The sequence below is a fragment of the Pygocentrus nattereri genome, chromosome 14, assembly GCF_015220715.1.
Source record: "Pygocentrus nattereri isolate fPygNat1 chromosome 14, fPygNat1.pri, whole genome shotgun sequence".
Classification (NCBI taxonomy): Eukaryota; Metazoa; Chordata; class Actinopteri; order Characiformes; family Serrasalmidae; genus Pygocentrus; species Pygocentrus nattereri.
The window spans coordinates 24135746-24156183 of NC_051224.1; the positions used below are offsets into that span (position 1 = coordinate 24135746).

Consider the following 20438-nt stretch of genomic DNA (forward strand, 5'->3'; position numbering starts at 1 on the left):
AACGGAAAAGTTCTCGCTCTGGATAGTGACAATCCATTTTCTTCTGGTTTCCGGATCAGAGGGAAAGCTATATAAACTAAGCACTTACTGAAGGCTTGACACAAAGGCACATAACTCTGTTCAGCTGTAGCGCGGTCGGTTCGCTGAAACTTCAAACTTCTTTTCCTGAGACATTATCACCACTTAACTAAAACCACAGCAACAGTACAAATAGCAGAACTGTCGTAGCTGGCTGAGATTTTCCCGGAATTACGTCAGCGCTCTGTGTGCATATCACCTATTTACTCGTCTCCAATTATACCCACTAGTTAGGACTCCCCCAATCACACGATACCACCAGTGCAAGGAGGGCGAAGGCTAACACAGGCCTCCTCTAAGACCTGTGAAGCTCCACCACATCTTTTCAAACTGGCGCTCACAGAATGTCATTGGCCTGCCATATGCACGCAGAGGAAAGCACCAAACACCAGATCTGTTATGTCAGCTAACAGACGCCTGCGCGTACTAGCATCGCGTGAAGTGATTGGGAAGAAGGGGGCCATCCCACCCACCCAGACAGCGAAGCCAATTGTGATCTCTAGGACTCCTGACTGTGGACAGCTGTAGCATCCCCAGGGATCGAGCTCCCAATCTCCTGATGACAGGGCCAATGCTTAGACAGTTATTGATTTACTGATGTGCTCCTTTAAATTTAACCCATTGTTTGCTGCTTATCCTGTCGTTTTAAAACAAACTGGAGGCCTTAAATCATTACCTGCTGGGGTGTTGTTTGGTACATTCTCCAGCTCCTGCACAATGTTGATGTCCAGCAGCTCAAATGAAAGCAAGTCCTGCAGATAAAAAAACAGATCAGAGATGCTGCACAGTGAACTCCACAGTGAAGTCCACTGATTCAAGCAGCAGTGTTATCTAACAAAACACAGTCTGTAGCAAGAAAACAGATATTGCATTGCAGCAGACATTACTGACGCACTAATCATGAATTATCTCTAATTCTCATTACTTTGCAGCCCGATCAGCCAATAGCTGATTTTTGTGTCTGTTTATAATTAGCTTTTTTCTCCCCTCACACTGTATGGGAGATGTGGGAGATTTACTGTTTTTCACTGATGGCTGTGGCTGGTCAGAGTCCAGATTTAAACCCTATAGAGAATATCTGGTCTCACATAAAACATAAACTAGCTCTGCAAAGCTTGTCAGCTGTTTGAAGCCATCAACGCTGTGTGGAACAATACTGACTTTCTTTAAAAGTGTTGTCTGCGAAGTTACACAAAAAACATTTAACATTTCAACATTTAAAGAAATCAAAGGGAAAAGCTCTCCCACATCATGTTACTTTATCTATTTGTTTGATGATTTGTTGGAAAAGACCATTAAAAGCTAAAGGTTTTACCATTTTAGCCAGACAGGAATTTGACATTCTTAAATGAGAAATCAGCTGCCTAATTAAAGAACATAAATCAAACCCAAAGAAAGCCACAAGTTGCGATTTAGCGCAATCAGTTGTGTATAATTCAGTCCTCTACCCTGTCCCACCTTATTTACCTCATAAACATGAGACACATATCAGCCAAAACTTTGCGAATTGCTGATCTCATGTTTGAATCAAAAACCTGCTAATAACATGCCTCCCTATTATACAGTTTACTTTTTGCACATACACCATTACTTCATAGGTACTTATTGCCTCATACAGTATCTTAGGTTTTGAGAGAAACTGCTAAAACAAAAGCAATCTTATGAAAGCACAGCAGCACTGATCATGAAAATGCTCTGTTTTCTGAACCATACAGCAAAAAAAAGAAAAAAGCAGTAAAAAGTATATTACATAAATTTCAATTTCTGCTAAATTTGATATTTTGTCCAAAGATCTAAAAACATACATTAAATTGATTTACATTATAAATGACACTTTTTCACAGCGCTCTGGTGAGGAAGGGGAATTCTATAGGCATGTGCACTGTTCAGAAATGCAGACACACCAGCACTGCAATACTGTCTAAATGCTTCCGTTTCCAAAAGCAGCCGCTACAGGAATACACTGTGTAACTGATTCAGTTGATTCGATCATCTACTTTCCATTGTTTGATTTGGATTCTCTCAAAAAGCTTAACTGACCTTAGAAATAGAAGTGCCTACAAATTCTATCTGTATGTTCTATCTGTAAGTTTCTATCTGTATGGCATTAAGGCAGCGACGTTTACCACTTATGCACACCTGTGCTGTAAGTAGGTCTACAGACGGAATGTAGAATTCCTGGTCACAGTCTTGGTCCACTGTAATGAGCAGCTGTTCTCTGGAGGCAGCGCGACATTTCTCCTCTCTCTCCAGCGTACGAGCCGATTTCTCCTGAAAAACAAGAATGTGACTTAACTCTGCATGTCCTTTTAAAGTATGTGGAACCTGTTAAAATGTTTAAATGATGCCACACAGACAAATCATACTTGGTACCAGATGATACGGCCAAAATCTTATTTTTTTTGTCTTTTACTTTTAACAATTGTTGCATGTATTTTCTAACACTCAATTTTAAGTCTGAATAGTATTTGAACCCTGAGGAAAACTAAAAGCTCTGGCCTGTGACTGTCCTGCTGGTTTGTGCTGTTGTGAGTGAACAGCTAGACTTCTTTTTCCTCATAGTATACAAAGTAAAACTCATAGAGTGCCACCTACTGTACTTAAGTAGCACCTGTTCAAAGCTCATATCAATTCATAATCAGTTCACTAACAATACCACAAATTACCAATACTGACACTTTAAAAAGGCTGATTTTGTTCATTTTTGTTCTCATTTAATCACCCAGGTCTAATCAGGCTGGTGAGATACTCCACCCAGTGCACGTACGTGAGGAGTGACGCAGGGGGAGACTAGCAGGCCATCAGCGGAGATGGCAGTAGGAGCATGGGGGTCCACCACGATGCTGCACCAAACCCGTGGCCCAAACTGCTCCCCTCTGTGTGCCAGACGCCAGTGGGAGGTGTAAGTGCCCTCCAAAGTCGGAGCACAGAGTGCCACGCTGACCACGCCCACCTGACCTGGCTGCAGCGTAGGCACGGGAACCTCCCTCCACCGCTCACCTGAACCCACCGCCAGGTTCCCCCACATAAACTTCAGCTGCAGAGGAACAGAGACAGGACAACTCAGTGATTATTATGTATTCTATACACTAGGTCAAGCATAACATTATGAGCTCCTCCTTGTTTCTATGCTCATTGTCCATTTTATCAGTTCCACTTACTATATAGGTGCACTGAGGTGTTTAAAAACTCCAGCAGCACTGCTGTGTCTGATCCACTCAGACCAGCACCACGCACACTAACACACCACCACCACGTCAGTTTTACTGCAGTGCTGAGAATGATCCACCACCCAAATAGTACCTGCTCTGTGAGGGTCTATGGGGGTCCTGACCACTGAAGAACAGGGTAAAAGGGGGCTAATAAAGTATCAGAGAAACAGATGGACTACAGTCTGTAACTGTAGAACTACAAAGTGCAGCTATACAGTAAGTAGAGCTGATAAAATGGACAATGAGCACAGAAACAAGGAGGTGGTCAGAATGTTATGTCTGATCAGTGTACTAAGGAGGTATCTGCCCTATCCATGCTCCACTCACAAATGTGTTCTTTTATATCATCTGTTGTTGGTCAGACAAGCTTTACAGAGCATAGGCAAAAATTCAGTTCAAACTAGATAAACTAATTTTAGAATTTGATCAATTGCAGCAAAATGTATTAAAATGTAAAGCATTCTTCACATCTGAGCAGTTTAAGTGGATGTTATCAGTGTTGGGCTGTTATTGTAGCTAAATGAAACAATGATGAGTTTGCAAACATGCTAACATTAGTTCTGTTACACAACAGCAAAAAGTTTGGCATCACGGTTTTAAAAAAACAATTTAAAAATGTTGCAGATAAATGTATTAAAGCAATGCTACTGCTCTACAACTGTATAGATTTAAAAAAGTAGAAAAAGAAGAAGGAAAACGAAACACATGAAATATTAATGCGCAGAATGATTAACAGAGCTGTAGAAGATTCTGCAATGACCCAGAGAGCTGTGGATCACCAAGAATGAAGATCCAATAATATTAACATCCAGAATACCTCACATTTAAGACTAAAAATTTCTTATCTTAAATTTAAGATTAAAACTGAATCAGATAACTTACAAAGAATGTACAGTAAATGATTAAATACAGAATATTATTTAAAAGGTAATAATGTTTTGGTATTCCAAAAAAAATTTAAATACTGAACTGATCTTCTTCTTTTGGCTGCTCCCTTTAGGGGTCGCCACAGCGGATCATCTGCCTCTATTTTGCCCTATCCACTGCCTCCTCTACTTTCACACCAACCATCTCCATGTCCACCTTCACTACATCCATAAACCTTCTCTGAGGTCTACCTCTTCTCCTTCTACCTGGCAGCTCCATCTCCAACATTCTTTGCCCAATATATCCACTATTCCTCCTCAACACATGTCCAAACCATCTCAACCTGGCCTCTCTGGCTTTATCTCCAAACTGCTCCACCTTCACTGAACTGAACTGAATATACTAAACAAGAAATTTCTGTATTTGTGTACCTTTAAAAAGCAGCAGCATGTTGATAAGTTAAATGAGGCCTTGTTAACTGATAAAAATAAACTGTTGAGAAGAGCATAAACAGGATTTATATGGGTGTATACTTTGGTCTCTGAGCTCCAGGACATTCTGCCGCTGTTCTTCATCTTCCAGTACTTTATGAACTTGGTCCCTGGCCGCAGACGTGATCCGTCTGGCAGGTTCTCGTCCAGCAGCAGAGCCGTCATAGCGGGCACAGCCAGAGGACACGGACGCTTAGGACGCCTGAAGGGCACAAAAAATAAACAAACGTAAACTCAGACGATTCTTAAGCCTAAATAGGCTCCACAAACATACATTATAAACACACATATCAACTAGATACTGATGCTTTAAAGGATCCATAAGCTACATTTCTGCTTTATTCCCTTTTTATTTATTTTTTTATACCTGAGCTCCTGTTTGTTCATTTACCACAAATAGTCATAATTCATTTTTACATGACCATTTTCCAACCTCTCTTCACCCCTTAGAATTAAGGCTGTTTTTATTAGTGTCTTTAAGAATGTTATGTAAATGATCTCTGACTGGCTGCCCTGTCTAGTGTTGAACAAACACTAAGAGCTAGAAGCCCTAGAACAGTGGTGGGCAACACATGGCTCTTTTCCTGCTCTGTTGTGGCTCCACAGCAGAATCAGATTTGGAGGTAAAAATGAAATAATCCTCCTTTACAGTAAAATAAAGCTCTGCTGATCGTTCAACACAGTTTAACAATAAATGGTCTTAAACATTGGAGTTAATGTAGAACTGCTAATTCATCCTTTAACCCTGAAGATCAGCACAGACTGCTGGTCACCATAGCAACATAACAAAACAGCAAAGAGAGATTTAAGATGAACATTGATCATTTGGAGACGAATGGTCTTATTAGTGTTTATAATCACTCCAGCTGGTTTCCTGATATGTTTAATCTGCAAAGAGAAACTGACAAACACTAAAACGTCACAAAGATGAAGTCAGTTTGTCATTCGCCAGCTTCTTGTTCGAATCTCCCAGTTACACCTTAAATGGCGAGGCAGTTATATTCGGGTGTCTCAGCTACCATTTAGGGTGGAAATGGAAAATTCAAAATTTTAGCATTGTAAAAGTCAAAGGTTGAGAGACATTTTACAACAAACTGTTCTACTTTTGTTGATAAGTTTCCTACTGGAGATGTGAGAGAAGCAGATATAGCTGAGCTAAAGCTTAAAGCAGAAGGTTGCGTTTTTGTTTATTATATTTTTAGTCTGTGCTAGTACATCAGCACATACTGAGACACATTTACAGCCAAACCACATGGTAAAATGGACATTAAACGTTGTGGCTCCCAAGGTGGTTAGCTTTTTGTTGAAAGGACAAAATGGCTCTTCTTAACATTTTGGTTGCCGATCCCTGCTTTAGGACTCCAGCGTGAGTGGGCAGGGCTAAACCAAAGTAGATTAAATAAGCATTTAGTCTACTTTGTCAATGTCAGATTCGTCAATGCATTGATTCTCATGACATCAGAAAAAAAAAATCTATCATTCTCAGCCGGCTGTTTTTGCAGCTTTGTTTCTCCATATGGACTGTATGGACTAGGAAGTGAGTTTGAAACCATAACAAACTCTTTGAAAAAAATAAATCAAGGAAATTGAATTAATTAAACAAAAAAGCTAATGTCGCTAATACTGAATGAAAGTGACTAGTCACCAGTTAGCACAATGTAAGTAGGGCTAATTTGTAGCTATTAGCTTCTATTTCTATTAAGCTATCTTAGCATGTTTGCTTGATGTGATTCATTCCAAAAGCTCTTGCCTAATGTACATGTGTCTCTGGTCCAAAGTAGTACAATTTGCTCAAAAGTTTTAAACCAGGGCCTTATCTGGGGATCTTATCTGCAGGCTGGTGTGGTTACATGTCTTCATCCCAACTTAAGCAAATTTGGCCAATAGCAACCAATTAAAGTGCCCATTTCCCACATTCATTTGTTTTATTTGTTCTAATGATGTCTGTGTAATTTTATGGAATACAGACAGGCATCATGCATTCATACAGGAGCATTATTCAACCTCTCGTAGGATTAAGGAGATTGTTATTGTTACTGTGCCATTAAGACTAATATAGGTAAATGATCTCTTGTCCAATTGGCTGTCCTGGACTGTGTCTCATTTATTAAAAAAAAAAGGCAGTCCAGGCTGAAACGTTCCACCTTAAGAGTAAATTGGCAGAACCGAAATGCTGCTGGGTGTACATATGTACAGTCGTGTGCAAACGTTTGTTCAAATAATCTTTTGCTGATTTTCTAAGTAACAATACGTTGATAAGATTTTTTTAGACATGCAATTTTAATTTTGTATACGACTGTAAATGGAATATCACGAAAACAAGTCATTCAAAAGAGGCTGTTTTTCCCAGCTTAGTTTCTAAATATCACCCATACAGGCTGATGAGAAAATGATACACTTTGAAGTGTTTATACACTATATCACATCTTGTTTTAAAAAAGTGAAGAGAGAAAAAAAAAAAAAAGGTATTCCAAGATATTTATTCAGGTGTGCTCCTGCTTGACTGGGATGAAAGCCCGCAGCCACACTGGCCTGCTTGCTGATAAGACTGGATGCCCGTGTTAACAGACAATGCACTGGAAGCCTTGCGTACTCTGGGCTGTTGGCCTGTGTGGCTCGAGGCTGCAGCAGAACTGGAGAGGAGCTACCGTCTCCAGCTGATCCCCACTGCAACCCCCTCCGCTCCATCCTCAGCTGCTTCCTGATCTCCTTCACCTCCGCCTTTAGCTGACGCTTCTCTGCCTTCAAGCGCTGTTTCTCCGCCTTCCGAAAACTCCGGTCCCCCCGCCTGTAGAACCTAAACATACGGACTCGAGTCTGTTATTTTTTCATTTTGTACCCTAAAGAAACTCTGAGAAATTGGCTTATTGGAGCTTTTCAATTTAGTCCGATATTTATTATTTTTCTTAGTAAAGCAGTAGAAGCTTTTTATGGAACTCTTATGATGATAGCACTCACATTCCCAATGAGTGTGAGTAATACTGTCAAAACAAGCAGTTCATTCTGTGTTCTCAGTTTATTTGCTTGATAATTCCATGAATGTCATGAATCTATGAAGGAAGATTAACTAACGGTTGTTCTAAATCTAGAAGTAATAAGTGTAACTAAATCACAGTCATGACCATTCAGTGTGCAGTGTTTATTAGGAGTTTAAGAAAATACTGATACACTCGAGTATCGCGATATGATGTGTTGTGATTTGAGTTTAAAAGCACAGCACCGATTTTTACTTAACAGCTTACATACAAAGATTTGTGATTTATTTTGTGCTGTGTTTCAACCCCTGACCGCTAGATGGTAGTGTTGTAATCCATTTTCAGCCATTAGACTCTTCCACCTCAACAAGCCAGAAGTATTCACCTGCAGACGCCCAGCACCACACTGTAAGACCTCCCTACAAGTATGCCTCAAGTGGTTCATTTCAGAATTGTGGTCACACTTTCCTGCACTTATGAGGGAATTTTACAGGATTTTTTTTTTTGTTAACACCAAAATATATGCGGTACATAGTAACACTGCTTTCAAGTGCAAGTGAGGTGACAGTTTTGTACAAGGAAGAACTTCTTAACCTATTGTGCACATTCAAGTCATTTTTCTGACAGAAGGATGGATGAACGTTCTTCAAGCGTTTAGTAAAGGAAATGGTATGAGTTAGCAAACCTAGCTGACGAGTACTGTTACCTCTCTGAGTACCTCACCCTCTGACAAGCTGATTTAGGGTATTGAAATATCCTACTTATGCTTTTAATGCTGGTCACCTTTTCTGACAAGGAGACTTAGCTTAGCTTCCTATTCTCCAGCTTCTTGTTAGAAATTTTCCTGTTCCACCTTAAATGGTGCAGCTTTGTAATAATAACTGCTGTACTGTTTAAGGTGGAATGGAAGAATTTGAAATTTCAAAGAAGCTGAAATTTTCAAAACAGAAAGCTACGTCTAAGTCTCCTTGTCAGAAAATGTCACCAGCATTAAAAGCATAAGAAGGAAACTCTGATACCCTAAATCAGATTCAGCCTTGTGAGAACTAAGCTATCAAAATGTCCTACCTATGGTTTTAAGTAGTTAGCTACTGAATATAATGGAGGCTTGTTATGTCATACCCTCCCGACAACACATCACTAATGTTGCAGTGTCCAAGGTATAAAAGGAGCTAAAACAAACTTTTATTTTTTACTAATGTAGACAAATATTACATCCTTTGTTCAGATCACACAAAAAGTATGCTGATGCTAGATGTTACAGTTACTGGAGTAAGTGCAAGTACAGATCCCACTATTCTGACAGCATAAAACATTTTCTTTTACTCAGATTTTATGCATATGGTGGAAGGTTTTTTTTAATACTATGACAGTTTTCCTAAAATCAGATTTGAAAAACTGCACTAATCACAGTGCTTCACAATATACTGAATCATAGTATTTGTATCATATTAACAGATTCTTGCTGATACACAGCCCTGGTGTTTATGCTGTGTCAGGTTTTCGTTTGGCTTCCTCCTGTATGCAGCTCACTTTTCACATTGTAATCATCAGTGTGACTTGATTTCAGAGCCCTTATGTTGGATAACCAGCCACAGCAGTCATCAGACGCAAACCCTTTAGCCACACAAATACGAAAATTAAATAATGTATGTGACGGGCCGTATGAAGCTACCTCAGTAATTTGAGACCCCTAGTCTACAGAAATGCCTTCCCCAAGCTGCTGACTGAATTGATTACCCTGTTGACACCCTACATAAGGCATAATAAATGTTGGCTGTGTGATTGAGGTAAGTAGAGTAAATCAGTTGTGTGCAGTTACATATAAACAAGGACAGAGAAAAACAGTGCAGAGAGATCACGTTAAGAAATAGGAGTCGACCTGCTGTGGTCTGGAGCTGGGGAGCCATGTTCGGGGATGGAGAGGGGGGTTCTGGCCCTCACCAGGTTGTGACTGGGGTCATGAGAGAAGCTACAAGGCTCACACAGAGTGCAGGATGTACAGACACTGTGAAAGAAAACAAACAAACAAAAACAGACATTTTTAAAGGTAAAATATTTTAAACTCTTGTACGTTACCAAAATTAACTGTTACATTAAAAATCCTCTAAGGCAGAGGTCACTAACAGACAGACCGTGGATGGAATCCAGATCCAGACACTGTCCTATGCAGACCTGGACCTTAGGGTGGTCCTATTTGAATCACTGTAACATTTCTAGCCTTAACGGCCCAGGAAACTCACAGACTAATCGCATGTGTTGTAAATATCACACATGACGCTACTCAGCCAATCAGATCTGTGCACTACGATGAGCACCGAGATTCGAGTAAGTGATGCACACACAGGGGAGGGACGAGGCGAGAAACAGTAGTCAGAGAAGAAAGTGAGTCAGAGGGAAGTTATTTCACACGACGTGGTCTAAAAAGAGAAAACTGACCATAAAAGCCGTTGAAATATTACTGAATTGTTCTTTATTTGATTTGACATTCAGTTGTTGACTGTATAAGATGTTGATATTCCTACTAGGCTACTTCAGTAAACAGTATACAGAAGTGAATCATGATGCAAGTTAGACATGATGATGTTCCAGAACTCTGCTTTAGGAAATTTTCCTTAACTGAACCTCAATGAATTTTAAAGGCCCCTGCTCCAAGGTTCTGAGGAGAGTTAAAAGAGTTTTAAAACACCCATCAGGCCTATCTGAGAACTGTCTGGGCATGGCCCTAATATCCTGATATCCCTCAGTCCAACACTCCACCACCAGCTTCTCCACCACTCAGGCAAAATTAAACACAACAGCAAGAGAAGCGAGGAGAAACAAGTGACACAGGCTCTACATACACAGGTGATGTTGTAGACCCCACTAAGTCCGCTCACTAAAGGCTTTATCCAGCTTTTATATAAAGAGATGCCTTAAAAAGGTTCTTTTTCACTTTGACGCTGGATCTGCATTCAGTGAACGCCGACATGGCTGGTTTGTACTTGGATCAAATGAACAAATTAACACTATGAGCTTGTTTGATGGCTCTGTTATGCTTGCTGGATCAGCTTTCGCTTGGTTATTTCCTTTTGGTAAGTTTCTCCAGCTCAAAGAGAGAGACCAATCAAGAGGAGGGAACACATTCTTTTTTTAAAGGTGTGAGCCATCAGCTTTGGGAACTGCTTATGAAAGGAACTACCTGTGGCCATTTTGTGGACATTGGAAAGTTATTTACAATAGTTGTTCAGAGTTATTTACATGTACATACTTTGTTTGCACATGCATGTTTTTGTGTGCCTACAAGAACAAGATCAACCTACATTTAGTTAATATGTTATTAATAATGCAATGCAAGTCAGAAAAGAAAATGACAAAGATTAAATTAAAAAGATAAAAACCACGAGACACCATTTTAATTAAACACCAAGTTAAAAACATGCGTTTTTAAATGTTTCTTAATAGTGAGCTCTGAGTTGCACTGTCTAATAAAAGCTGAACTGAGCTAGAAGATAACAGAACAAAATAACAGAATTTTAAGTGATTAAAGGACCCTTATTAGTCCCACAACGGGGAAATTTCACCTCTGCATTTAACCCAACCGTGCAATGAAACACCACAAACATACTAGTGAACACACACACACTAGGGGGCTGTGAGCACACTTGCCCAGAGCAGTGGGACTATCCGCATCGCCCGGGGAGTGATTAGGGGTTAGGTGTCTTGCTCAAGGGCACTTCATTCATAGACTATCGGCTCAGGGAATCAAGCCGGTGACCTTCCGCTCACAGGGCTGGTTCCCTAACCTCCAGCCCACAACTGCCCATAAGAACAAGTCTCTCCACATTTTCTGTATTGTACTGAAGGTGTTTGTAGAAGGTCAGTATCTGCAGATCTAAGATCATAAACAGATAGACAATCTGTGATGTAAGCGGTGATTTAAGGTCATTTACAGCCTTAAAAACTAGTAGCAGAACTTTAAAATCTATCCTTAATGATACAGGCAGCCAGTGCAGCCCTTTTAAAGTGGCACTCATCTGATCTCTCTGTGTTGTTTCTGTTAGGATGCTGCTGTGTTTTGTAAGAGTTGTGAGGGATGTATAGTTTTATTTGGAAGTCCAGTACGAAGATCATTACAGTGATCAACTCTACTTGTAACAAATACATGAACAAGTTTCTCTGTGTCGCTCCAAGTAAAGTAGACCAAGCAGATTAAAACAGTGGTAGCAGCCATCCTGATCCCTGAATTCTGTCCATGTTTATTTATAACAGCCAGGTCCATCAGTGGAAAGCTTTTAACCACTGTCTCACCTGCACTGGTATCCTCCACCTGCAGTCTGTCCACGGCAGCTGCTGCAGGCTGGTGCTGAGCTAGGAGCTCCAGGCAGCGTGGAGGACGAAACCTCAGGAACTTGGGCCTCCGCTCCAACAGGCTTATGGATACAGCACTGACCAGAAAACTCCCTGCAGATCTTCTCCACTGCTTCTCGAACTACCTGGTCCTTAAACTGAAGAGGTTATCACACACAGAGATGCAGAGACTCAGTGAAATTAGACCTAATTTTAACCACATAACACGACTTTTTGGAAAAACCTCAGGTTTACCTTTTCCATATAAGACGTAAACCAGGCTGGAGGTGTCTTATCCTCAACTTTACCACCTTTAAGCTCATTAAGGGTCACCTTAAAAACAAAATTACATATTTGCATGAGAAAAAAAACATGATGCCGCAGTTTTGTTACAGTGTGAAATTGCAAAAATGCTTGAAATATTCATTAAAAAAACTGAACACAAGCCATCATCCATAGCTGCTCCGATCTTGTGTTTTCAGCACATATGGACAAACACTGCATTGCATCTGTTAAAATGAATGCAATTAATTATTTTTGTGCAATTAAAATGCACTTAAAAAAGTCAACAGAGCTGTACTGCATTATACTGCAGCAAAAACTATACTGCATAAGTGTGGCAAAAAATACAGGGTATTTTTATACACTTCAGAATTTATACACTTCAGAATTTGTGTGCTGAATGTAACTGCTGCACCATTTAAGGTTAGAGCTGAGCGATATGGTCAAAAATGTTATCACAATAAACAAAATTTGTATCGCTCGATATTGATACATATCGTGATAAACGTCAAATCATAATTTCTTTCAAGTTTGACGGCTGATTTTTGCTCCGAAATGGTTACCTGCTGTTTTAAACTATCCTTTATGGTCAGAACACGACAAACACTCACCAAACAGTGGAAGATTTCACAAATCGGTCATGAGAGAGCGGGAGAAAGTTTCTGATTAGCTGTTTTTATCAACTAGAAATGCATGGTCGCGGTTTCTGTAATAGTCATCATTTAAGAAAGGAAAGATTATTTTAGCTGTCTGGTGACGACCTATTAGCTGTCTGGCACGGCTATCCTGTTACAAATGCTGAACAAGTGGCCAAAAACGGTGCTAAACTGTTTAGTTTCTCAACAACTTCTTTATATTTAACACTTAACTTTATCTGGCTCAGCACGTCAGTGACGGATCACACCGCCTTACTGCCATCAGTCCTGCCACATTCATGTCAGAGCATATCACAGTATTCAGACGCCAGCTAGCGATGACTGCCTTTCTCTATTCTATCGTAGTACTTTGAGGGGTGAACTGAAATATATCAACAGCAGACAAAGAGGGTCCTCCTTTTAGGTATGTTTAAATGAAATGGGGGCTTTTGTGTCTTGTTTGATCTACAGTATCATCAGTTCGCCGTGCTGTGTGAGCGATGAGCTTGGAAAGACAGCGCTCTCCCGCTTTCCAATACTTCACAGCTTCCTTGGTTTACTTTTCTTTAAATCAGGGCTGTAATTCACATGAACCCACTTCTTTCTTTCACTTTCTTTGTTTGGAAATGCAAGAATACTAAAATATGACAGAGCGTTCTAACAGCGCTTTAGTTGAGAGGTGCAGATGTGATATAACGCTGTTAAAGGTTGTTAGGATGTACAGAAAGAGGTCAGTTCACTGTAGGACAGTATAGTTACTCCACTGATCTCGTCACTCACAATTAGTCACAGGAGAACAGATCGCCAGTCGCTCCACTCAAACAGGGAAGGTATAACTCCACGTTTCAGATGTTGCTGAAGACTCATTTTACTCGCCCCCCCAAACATGTCGAAAAATTCATTTTCCTTGCAGTAGATAATGCCACCAGGACTGTCGCTAGAATGTTGAAGTGTGAGAATGGAGAACGTTATATTGTGATAATCATCACTGTTTAATCGCCCAGCCAATTAAGGTGGAACAGGAGATCTGAATAAGAAGCCAACTACAGCTGTGTTGAACTTCTCATGCCACCCGCTAAAACATGCATCCCATACACTCGCATCAGACACTGCAGGAATCTGGAAAACACTGCAATCACATTTCAGTACCAGCTGTACCTTGGCTTGTTTTGCATTCAAGCCAAAAGATCATGATGCCACTACTAGCAAAAACAGTACCATAGACATGTGTGGAAATAAAATAATCTACCTATTTGATTTATTTCATCCATTTATTCAATTTACTGTTTCCTTTAGACATGCATAGTTAACATTTATTCTGTTTTGTTTTTTCAGTGTTGGTACATTTATGGCTAAAACACGAGCAGCAGTTCTCAACTCTGTGTAACTAGAGACAGAGTTCAAGGAAGTGCCAGCCATCAGTGTCTGTGGTGTTGTGAAAACAGAAGATTAGTGATTCTTACTAAACCCTCTTCAGGCACAGCAGCCTGGACCTTTCGGCTCACCACCTGCGCCAGAGCCGGGCAGTGCTGCGGAGGCCGGAAGCCTTTCTTGGGTTCTGGGATGGTGCCCGTCTTCACCTGAGCCAAACTCAGGGCTGGTGCCGGGCCAGGCACTCTGCCCGTGGTGCCGCGGGTCTCATAAACATTCATCTGCAGCCTGTTCCCCTGTCGGGCTGCACTCTATAGGCAAGACACAAAGACCAGGGACTTTTATCAGCTCTCAGTGATTTGACTTCCACTCAGCACAGGAATGTGACTGAATGAACTATTTATGCCATAACCTTGATAATGCTGAATATAATCATTTAAATTAGCTTCTCTATTACACAAATTAGCATTCTGTCATTCTTTAATGTGGCACATAATTTATTTTATAGTCCCTATTGCTTTTATTAGGCAACAAGGCAAACCTATTACCTGATGGTGCATAAAGAGCCTGTATCCTACATTACCATGTATTTTTTCTTTTTCCTGAAGGTCCCCTTATAATGTTGGTGTGTTTTTTTTGCACTATTCATAATGCATTTTAAAATGATCATAAGGAGAAAATATGAAATAAAACAGGCTGTCATGTTACTGTGTCTTTTGAATTCATATGTAAATAAGCTCTGTTCTGATTGGCTGTTCAAAAAGCAGTTCTGACTGAAACACTGCTTATAACTTGCTTTCCATAACAAAAAAAAGTTCATTCAAAATGGGCTGTTTTCACAGCTTCCATATGCATATACGGACTGTTCTTCAGTGCTCTTATAAATATTATGTAAGTACATACATATACACCTTTATTTAAGCATCCGCTTTGTACAATAATTGTAACTTAAGCTTAAATCAAACATGTAAACAATTTAAAAGTATTATTCATGGAATTTAATGTAAGTACTTCATAACTGAATCATAATATCATTTATAAATATTGCAGATGCTAATCATCTGGCTAAATTTCCACTGTCATCCTGGCTTGTTACACAACAGTAGAATGTAAACAATTAAAACAATGAACCTGACTTATGCAAGCTGTATAAAAAAGAGGACAGATTTTACTGCATTTAATTTTATATATATATATATATATATATATATATATATATATATATATATATATATATATATATATATATATATAACAAAGTCAGATTCTGATTCCTGAAAACAAGCAGAGATTTGAACACATGATGAATAAGCTTCAGTGCATGAAATCAAGCGTCAGCCTGCCAGCACCTCATTTACATACAATTTACATTAAGCACACCCTAATTCATGGACCTGTTTTCGTAGGGAGCCAATAAAACAACAGCATTCAGTGGCTCATGAGCCACCGACTGACCAAACTTTATATCGTTAAAATTGAGACAATTGGGAAGACTAAGATGTGAAAGAGCAAAACATTTTCGTTTTTTAAAGACGGTAGAACAATGTGTGTGTGATCGTGTGGTTTGAATAATTTCCTACAAGAACATATATAAACGTTATATTTTTGCACTGTATGAGAAGTTTCTGCACGAGCTGTGTTTTGTATTTTTTATTTTGTGGGTGGAGTCATTGGTATAAAATGAATGCACAGTGTAATACGTCTTCGTATACAACATGGAGTAGTTGCAGCATTTGTTTACATGTGAATGCATGATAAGTTGTATTAGACTGCCATTAGCACAAATTACTAGTATTACTGTTACATTCTGGTTTTATTCTAATATTTATTACAGTATTATAGATGATATTGGTTAGTTAACCACAAAACCAGCATATTACACTCAAATTTACATGCACTCCTACAGTGCGTAGCATTTTATGATTGGACTTGACCATATGTATGAATAAGGAGAACTAAAGGTTTTTTCACATTTGAAAATACCCTGACAGATTTATTTAGGTTAAAAATATTGCAAACTTTTCGTATCATCATAGTTGAATAAAAATAGAGATTGGGTATATATTTTATATACAATTTATATAATATATAGATTAGTGGAATCGTATTCACATGAATGCATCACAATAAATATACAGAGGTGAAATAAACAGAATGCGGCGACAAAAGGCCAAATCCTGCTTTATTTACCTTCAGAGCCTCTTCATACTCCACTGAAAAGTAAAGAAAAAGAATTGGTTGGCAATAAGAAACTGTACAAAAATAAAAGATAAATCAGTTTATGCTTCTGACACAGAAAGAGACCCAGTACTCACACTGGCTGTTGATTGAAACCTAAAAGAGAAAATGAAAGGAAGAGATCAGTGAGTTCACAACAACAGCACATCACACAGCATTTCAGCTCCTGCTTCCTGGTTATGATATTTCCATAAATAGTCTTTTCTACAGAATTAATTTTGTTGGCACACGCACCTCTTCATTTTCCTCATCAAAGTATGTCAGCTGGAGATTGCATAAGCCGAAAGACCTCTTCACCTGTGAGGAGGAAGAGTATAAATGAAAACGAGCTTAAACTACCATGACACTGCAAAACAGGCCTTGAGCTGACCTCTGTGAATGTTGTCCCACCCATTTTTACATCTTATTCAAGCAAAGACAGCAGGGCCATATCTAAGATCAGCATTTTCGCCAAATATATATATATATTATAAGCGCTAATTTCTAATGTCAACTATGTTTTTCACATGTATCCCTGTTTTTAAACATAGGTTTGTTGTTTACCTATTTCATTTGCTCATTTCCCTCCATTTGTCCATAGAATACTATTGCTCTTCCATTAACTGATCTTCTAAATTTCTTTTTCATGTAAATTCAAGATTTACCCATTTATTTTAGGCTGTAAATAAAGCCTACATATTACATCACTTGGTTTCATTTGCTTTTGATCAGGTGAGTTTATTACTAACTGATAATAAACAGAACAGAGAACATTTTTATAGTTCAGCTAAATTAATTTACCTTATATAAACAGCAGAATTACACTGGACTTTTAACGTGACAGCAGTGGCGCTCCGCTCTACTAACTCTACCCGCCGAATGCAGACAAACCATAAACACTTATTTATATGTAACTTTTCTATCCTATATTTTCACATAAACCCTCGCATTTTTGGTTACCAACAGGTATGAGATCAATGATTTTCAAAAACGCCACTCGTTTTTTTTCCCCCTCAGTCGAAACCAGCTTAGACTTGAAGTTCCTAACATTGGGCGTGACACTAATTACAGAATGACGCACGACTTCAGAAGTAAATTCTTGCTATTTTCTGCTTTAGGTCTGCTTAAGGCACAAACACAACTGCACAATTGTTTGGCAGAAGCCTCAACACTTTATATCTCAGAGGTTGATAAAACTGAACAAAGCACAAGGTCAACAAAGTCCTTCGTTCTGGTCTCTGGACAGACTATGTCATAAAAACAATGAATTACAGCGTCTGCTAGTAGATCACGGGTTCAGGTAAAAGGTGGTCAATGATTATTTCTCGCAAAGTAAACAATTCCTTAAATGAAGGCTTTGTTACAGTACCAGCCTCTACTGTTCTGGTAAGGCTTTACACCAGATAATGGAAAACTGCTGTGAGGATTTGATTGAGCATTAGTGAGGTCAGGTACTGATGTTGGATGGTCAGTTCTGGATCACTCCAACTCATTCCGAAGACATTTAAATTCAATCACTCCAGAGACAGCTCCACTGAAGCTTTAGTGTTTACAGTGCCCGAATACTGGGGGCTTTATACCCCTCTAGCCCACACTTGGCATTGGGCATGGTGACCTTGGGCTCATGCGCGGCTGCTCCAGAGCATCCCATTCTAAAGGTGAATACTTTTCTATGGAGCTTAAACAAGCTGTGAACAGCGAACACACCTTAAAATGGCTGAATTAACTAATTAGAAGGGCTGTGTGGGTATTTTTGGACAGACACTGTATCTCAGTACAGTATAACAATGCCAACTGTGGCCGAGCCTACACAGGCCGGCACTGCTGATCACAAGGAGGTAGAGTTATAGCCAGTAATGTGACAGAACCTACAGCCCACATAGGTTACCTACTTAAAAACTCAGTTTAGATACTAAACAATAAGAAAAAACATGAGCCATAGTGAAAATGATGCATTGATTATGAATTGAATATGAAAACCACGGCAGAAGAGTGGAATATGTGGATAAGTGGCTTTAGGCCAATAATATTGACAAAGCTGAGGTAAGCCTCTTGTTCGAATTTTCCGTTCCACCTTAAATGGTGCAGCAGTTACAGAATGTAACTGCTGCACCATTTAAGGAGGAACGGGAAAAATGACAAAAAAAGAAGCTGGCGAATAAGAAGCCATTTTCAGCCTCACGTATTATTAAATGTATAATATATTTAGGTTTAATACAAGCGGACAGAAAACAAAGCATGTTCCCTCTCTGGTCCCCAAAATGCTAAAATAATGGCTAAAATGGTCGCCCAACGATGCCGAATAAAGGCTAACTGGGTTGGAGGCGAGCAGGCCCGGGTTGTAACCGATAAAACAGGCTTTTGTACGTCGTGTAGGGTGTCATTTCTATCGTACCCATCCCTACACCTCTCCGACACCGTCTAATGTGAACGTCATGCTGAATAAAGCCTCTGGTGTCGATGCTGAGCTCACCGTGGCCTCCACCGTCTCCCAGCTCTTCGTCTCCGAGCCGGACAGCAGAAAACTCTTCGTGTTCCCTCTGAAATTCACCTTCAGGTTGATATAGAAATCCATGGCTGTTACACACTGTTAGTTAAACGCTGCATAGATGGTTTAGCACGGTTTGTAAAGGAATCCTCGACGGTGCGGCCTTACGGTGTTTAGCCGGGGCTAATCTGATCCGTGTGTCTGTGTTTACATCAGCGGTGTGGCCACGCCCACCGCGGGACGCAAGAGGAAGTGGGTCGGGCGTCAGCGGGGCTGGGCAATCATACCGAGTTTTATCGATCGATTCAATGTTGATCAATTCTTTATATTGTGTATATGTTATGTCACAACTCTGGAGTGTTTTAGATAGATAGATAGATGCTGCTTTAATTCTTCGTGGCACACTTTCAACAAGGTGTTGGAAACATTCCTCAGAAATTTTGGTTGGTTATTTGAGTTACTGTCGCCTTTCTATCATCTCGTTCCAGTCTGCCCATTCTCCTCTGACCTCTCACATCAACAAGGCATTTTCGTCCACACAATCGACCGCTCACAGGATATTTTCTCTCTTTTGGACCGTTCGCTGTAAATCCTAGAGATGGTTGTGCATGAAAATCCCAGTAGATCAGCAGTTTCTGAAATACTCAGACCAGCCCGTCTGGCACCAACAGCCACGCCATGTTCAGTCACTTAAATCACCTTTCTTCCCCATTCTGATGCTCGGTCTGCACTTCAGCAAGTTGTCTTGACCACCTCTACATGCCTAAATACATTGAGTTGCGGCCATGTGATTGGCTGATAAGCTATTTATGTTAACAAGCAACTGAACAATTGAATTGAATAATAAAATGGCCGGTGAGTGTGTGTGTGTGTGTGTGTATATATATATATATATATATATATATATATATATTTACATGTATATACACTATATTTCCAAAGTTTTCACTCGTCTATGTGACATCTGTGTCAGCTATTTAGATATTAATGGCTGTGTGTTGAGTTATTTTCACAGAACGATAAATATATACAGCTATACAAGCTTTGCAAAATTGTGAGGGGTGTACTCACTTTTGTGAGATACTGTATGTATATATATATATATATATATATATATATATATATATATATATATACACACACACACACACACACACACACACACACACATGCATTATGAAAAGGTACAAATACGAACTTTTCATCTGGAAAAATCCAGAGTTGTGACATTCCACAAACCACCAACAAAATACATTTGTTAGTGTTTTCACGACTGTGCAGCATGTAATTCCACCTTCTCACCTGCAGAGGGTGGGAAAAGCAAGCTGTAGGCCGGCTTCAGTTCTGCGACTTCAACTGTGCCCCAAATTACCGCCTGAGGCCTGTGCCCCTCCTCAAAGTTCACACTCTGGTGATGTCCACAGTGTATAGATCTACAGAACTGGAGAGCTTAAGGCTCTTTGTTTTAAATGAGCTAATTGGCTTACCAGCAG

At 39.7% G+C, this 20438-nt stretch overlaps 1 protein-coding gene across 1 annotated transcript in view; it reads right to left on the reverse strand.

Moving 5' to 3' along the window:
• nbr1b (NBR1 autophagy cargo receptor b) overlaps positions 1 to 19187 on the reverse strand; it is a 33310-nt gene extending 14123 nt beyond the window's left edge. The window contains exons 1-13 of the mRNA XM_017715456.2: positions 18931 to 19187; positions 16713 to 16775; positions 16556 to 16574; positions 16431 to 16453; positions 14333 to 14551; positions 12208 to 12285; positions 11914 to 12110; positions 9506 to 9631; positions 7242 to 7445; positions 4691 to 4850; positions 2846 to 3115; positions 2218 to 2349; positions 755 to 830 (exon numbers count right to left, since the gene is read on the reverse strand). Coding sequence (XP_017570945.1) covers positions 755 to 830; positions 2218 to 2349; positions 2846 to 3115; positions 4691 to 4850; positions 7242 to 7445; positions 9506 to 9631; positions 11914 to 12110; positions 12208 to 12285; positions 14333 to 14551; positions 16431 to 16453; positions 16556 to 16574; positions 16713 to 16775; positions 18931 to 19032 — 1669 coding nt within the window. The 5' untranslated portion in view covers positions 19033 to 19187. The remainder of the gene's footprint in view (positions 1 to 754; positions 831 to 2217; positions 2350 to 2845; positions 3116 to 4690; positions 4851 to 7241; positions 7446 to 9505; positions 9632 to 11913; positions 12111 to 12207; positions 12286 to 14332; positions 14552 to 16430; positions 16454 to 16555; positions 16575 to 16712; positions 16776 to 18930) is intronic.
• Positions 19188 to 20438: the final 1251 nt, after the last annotated feature.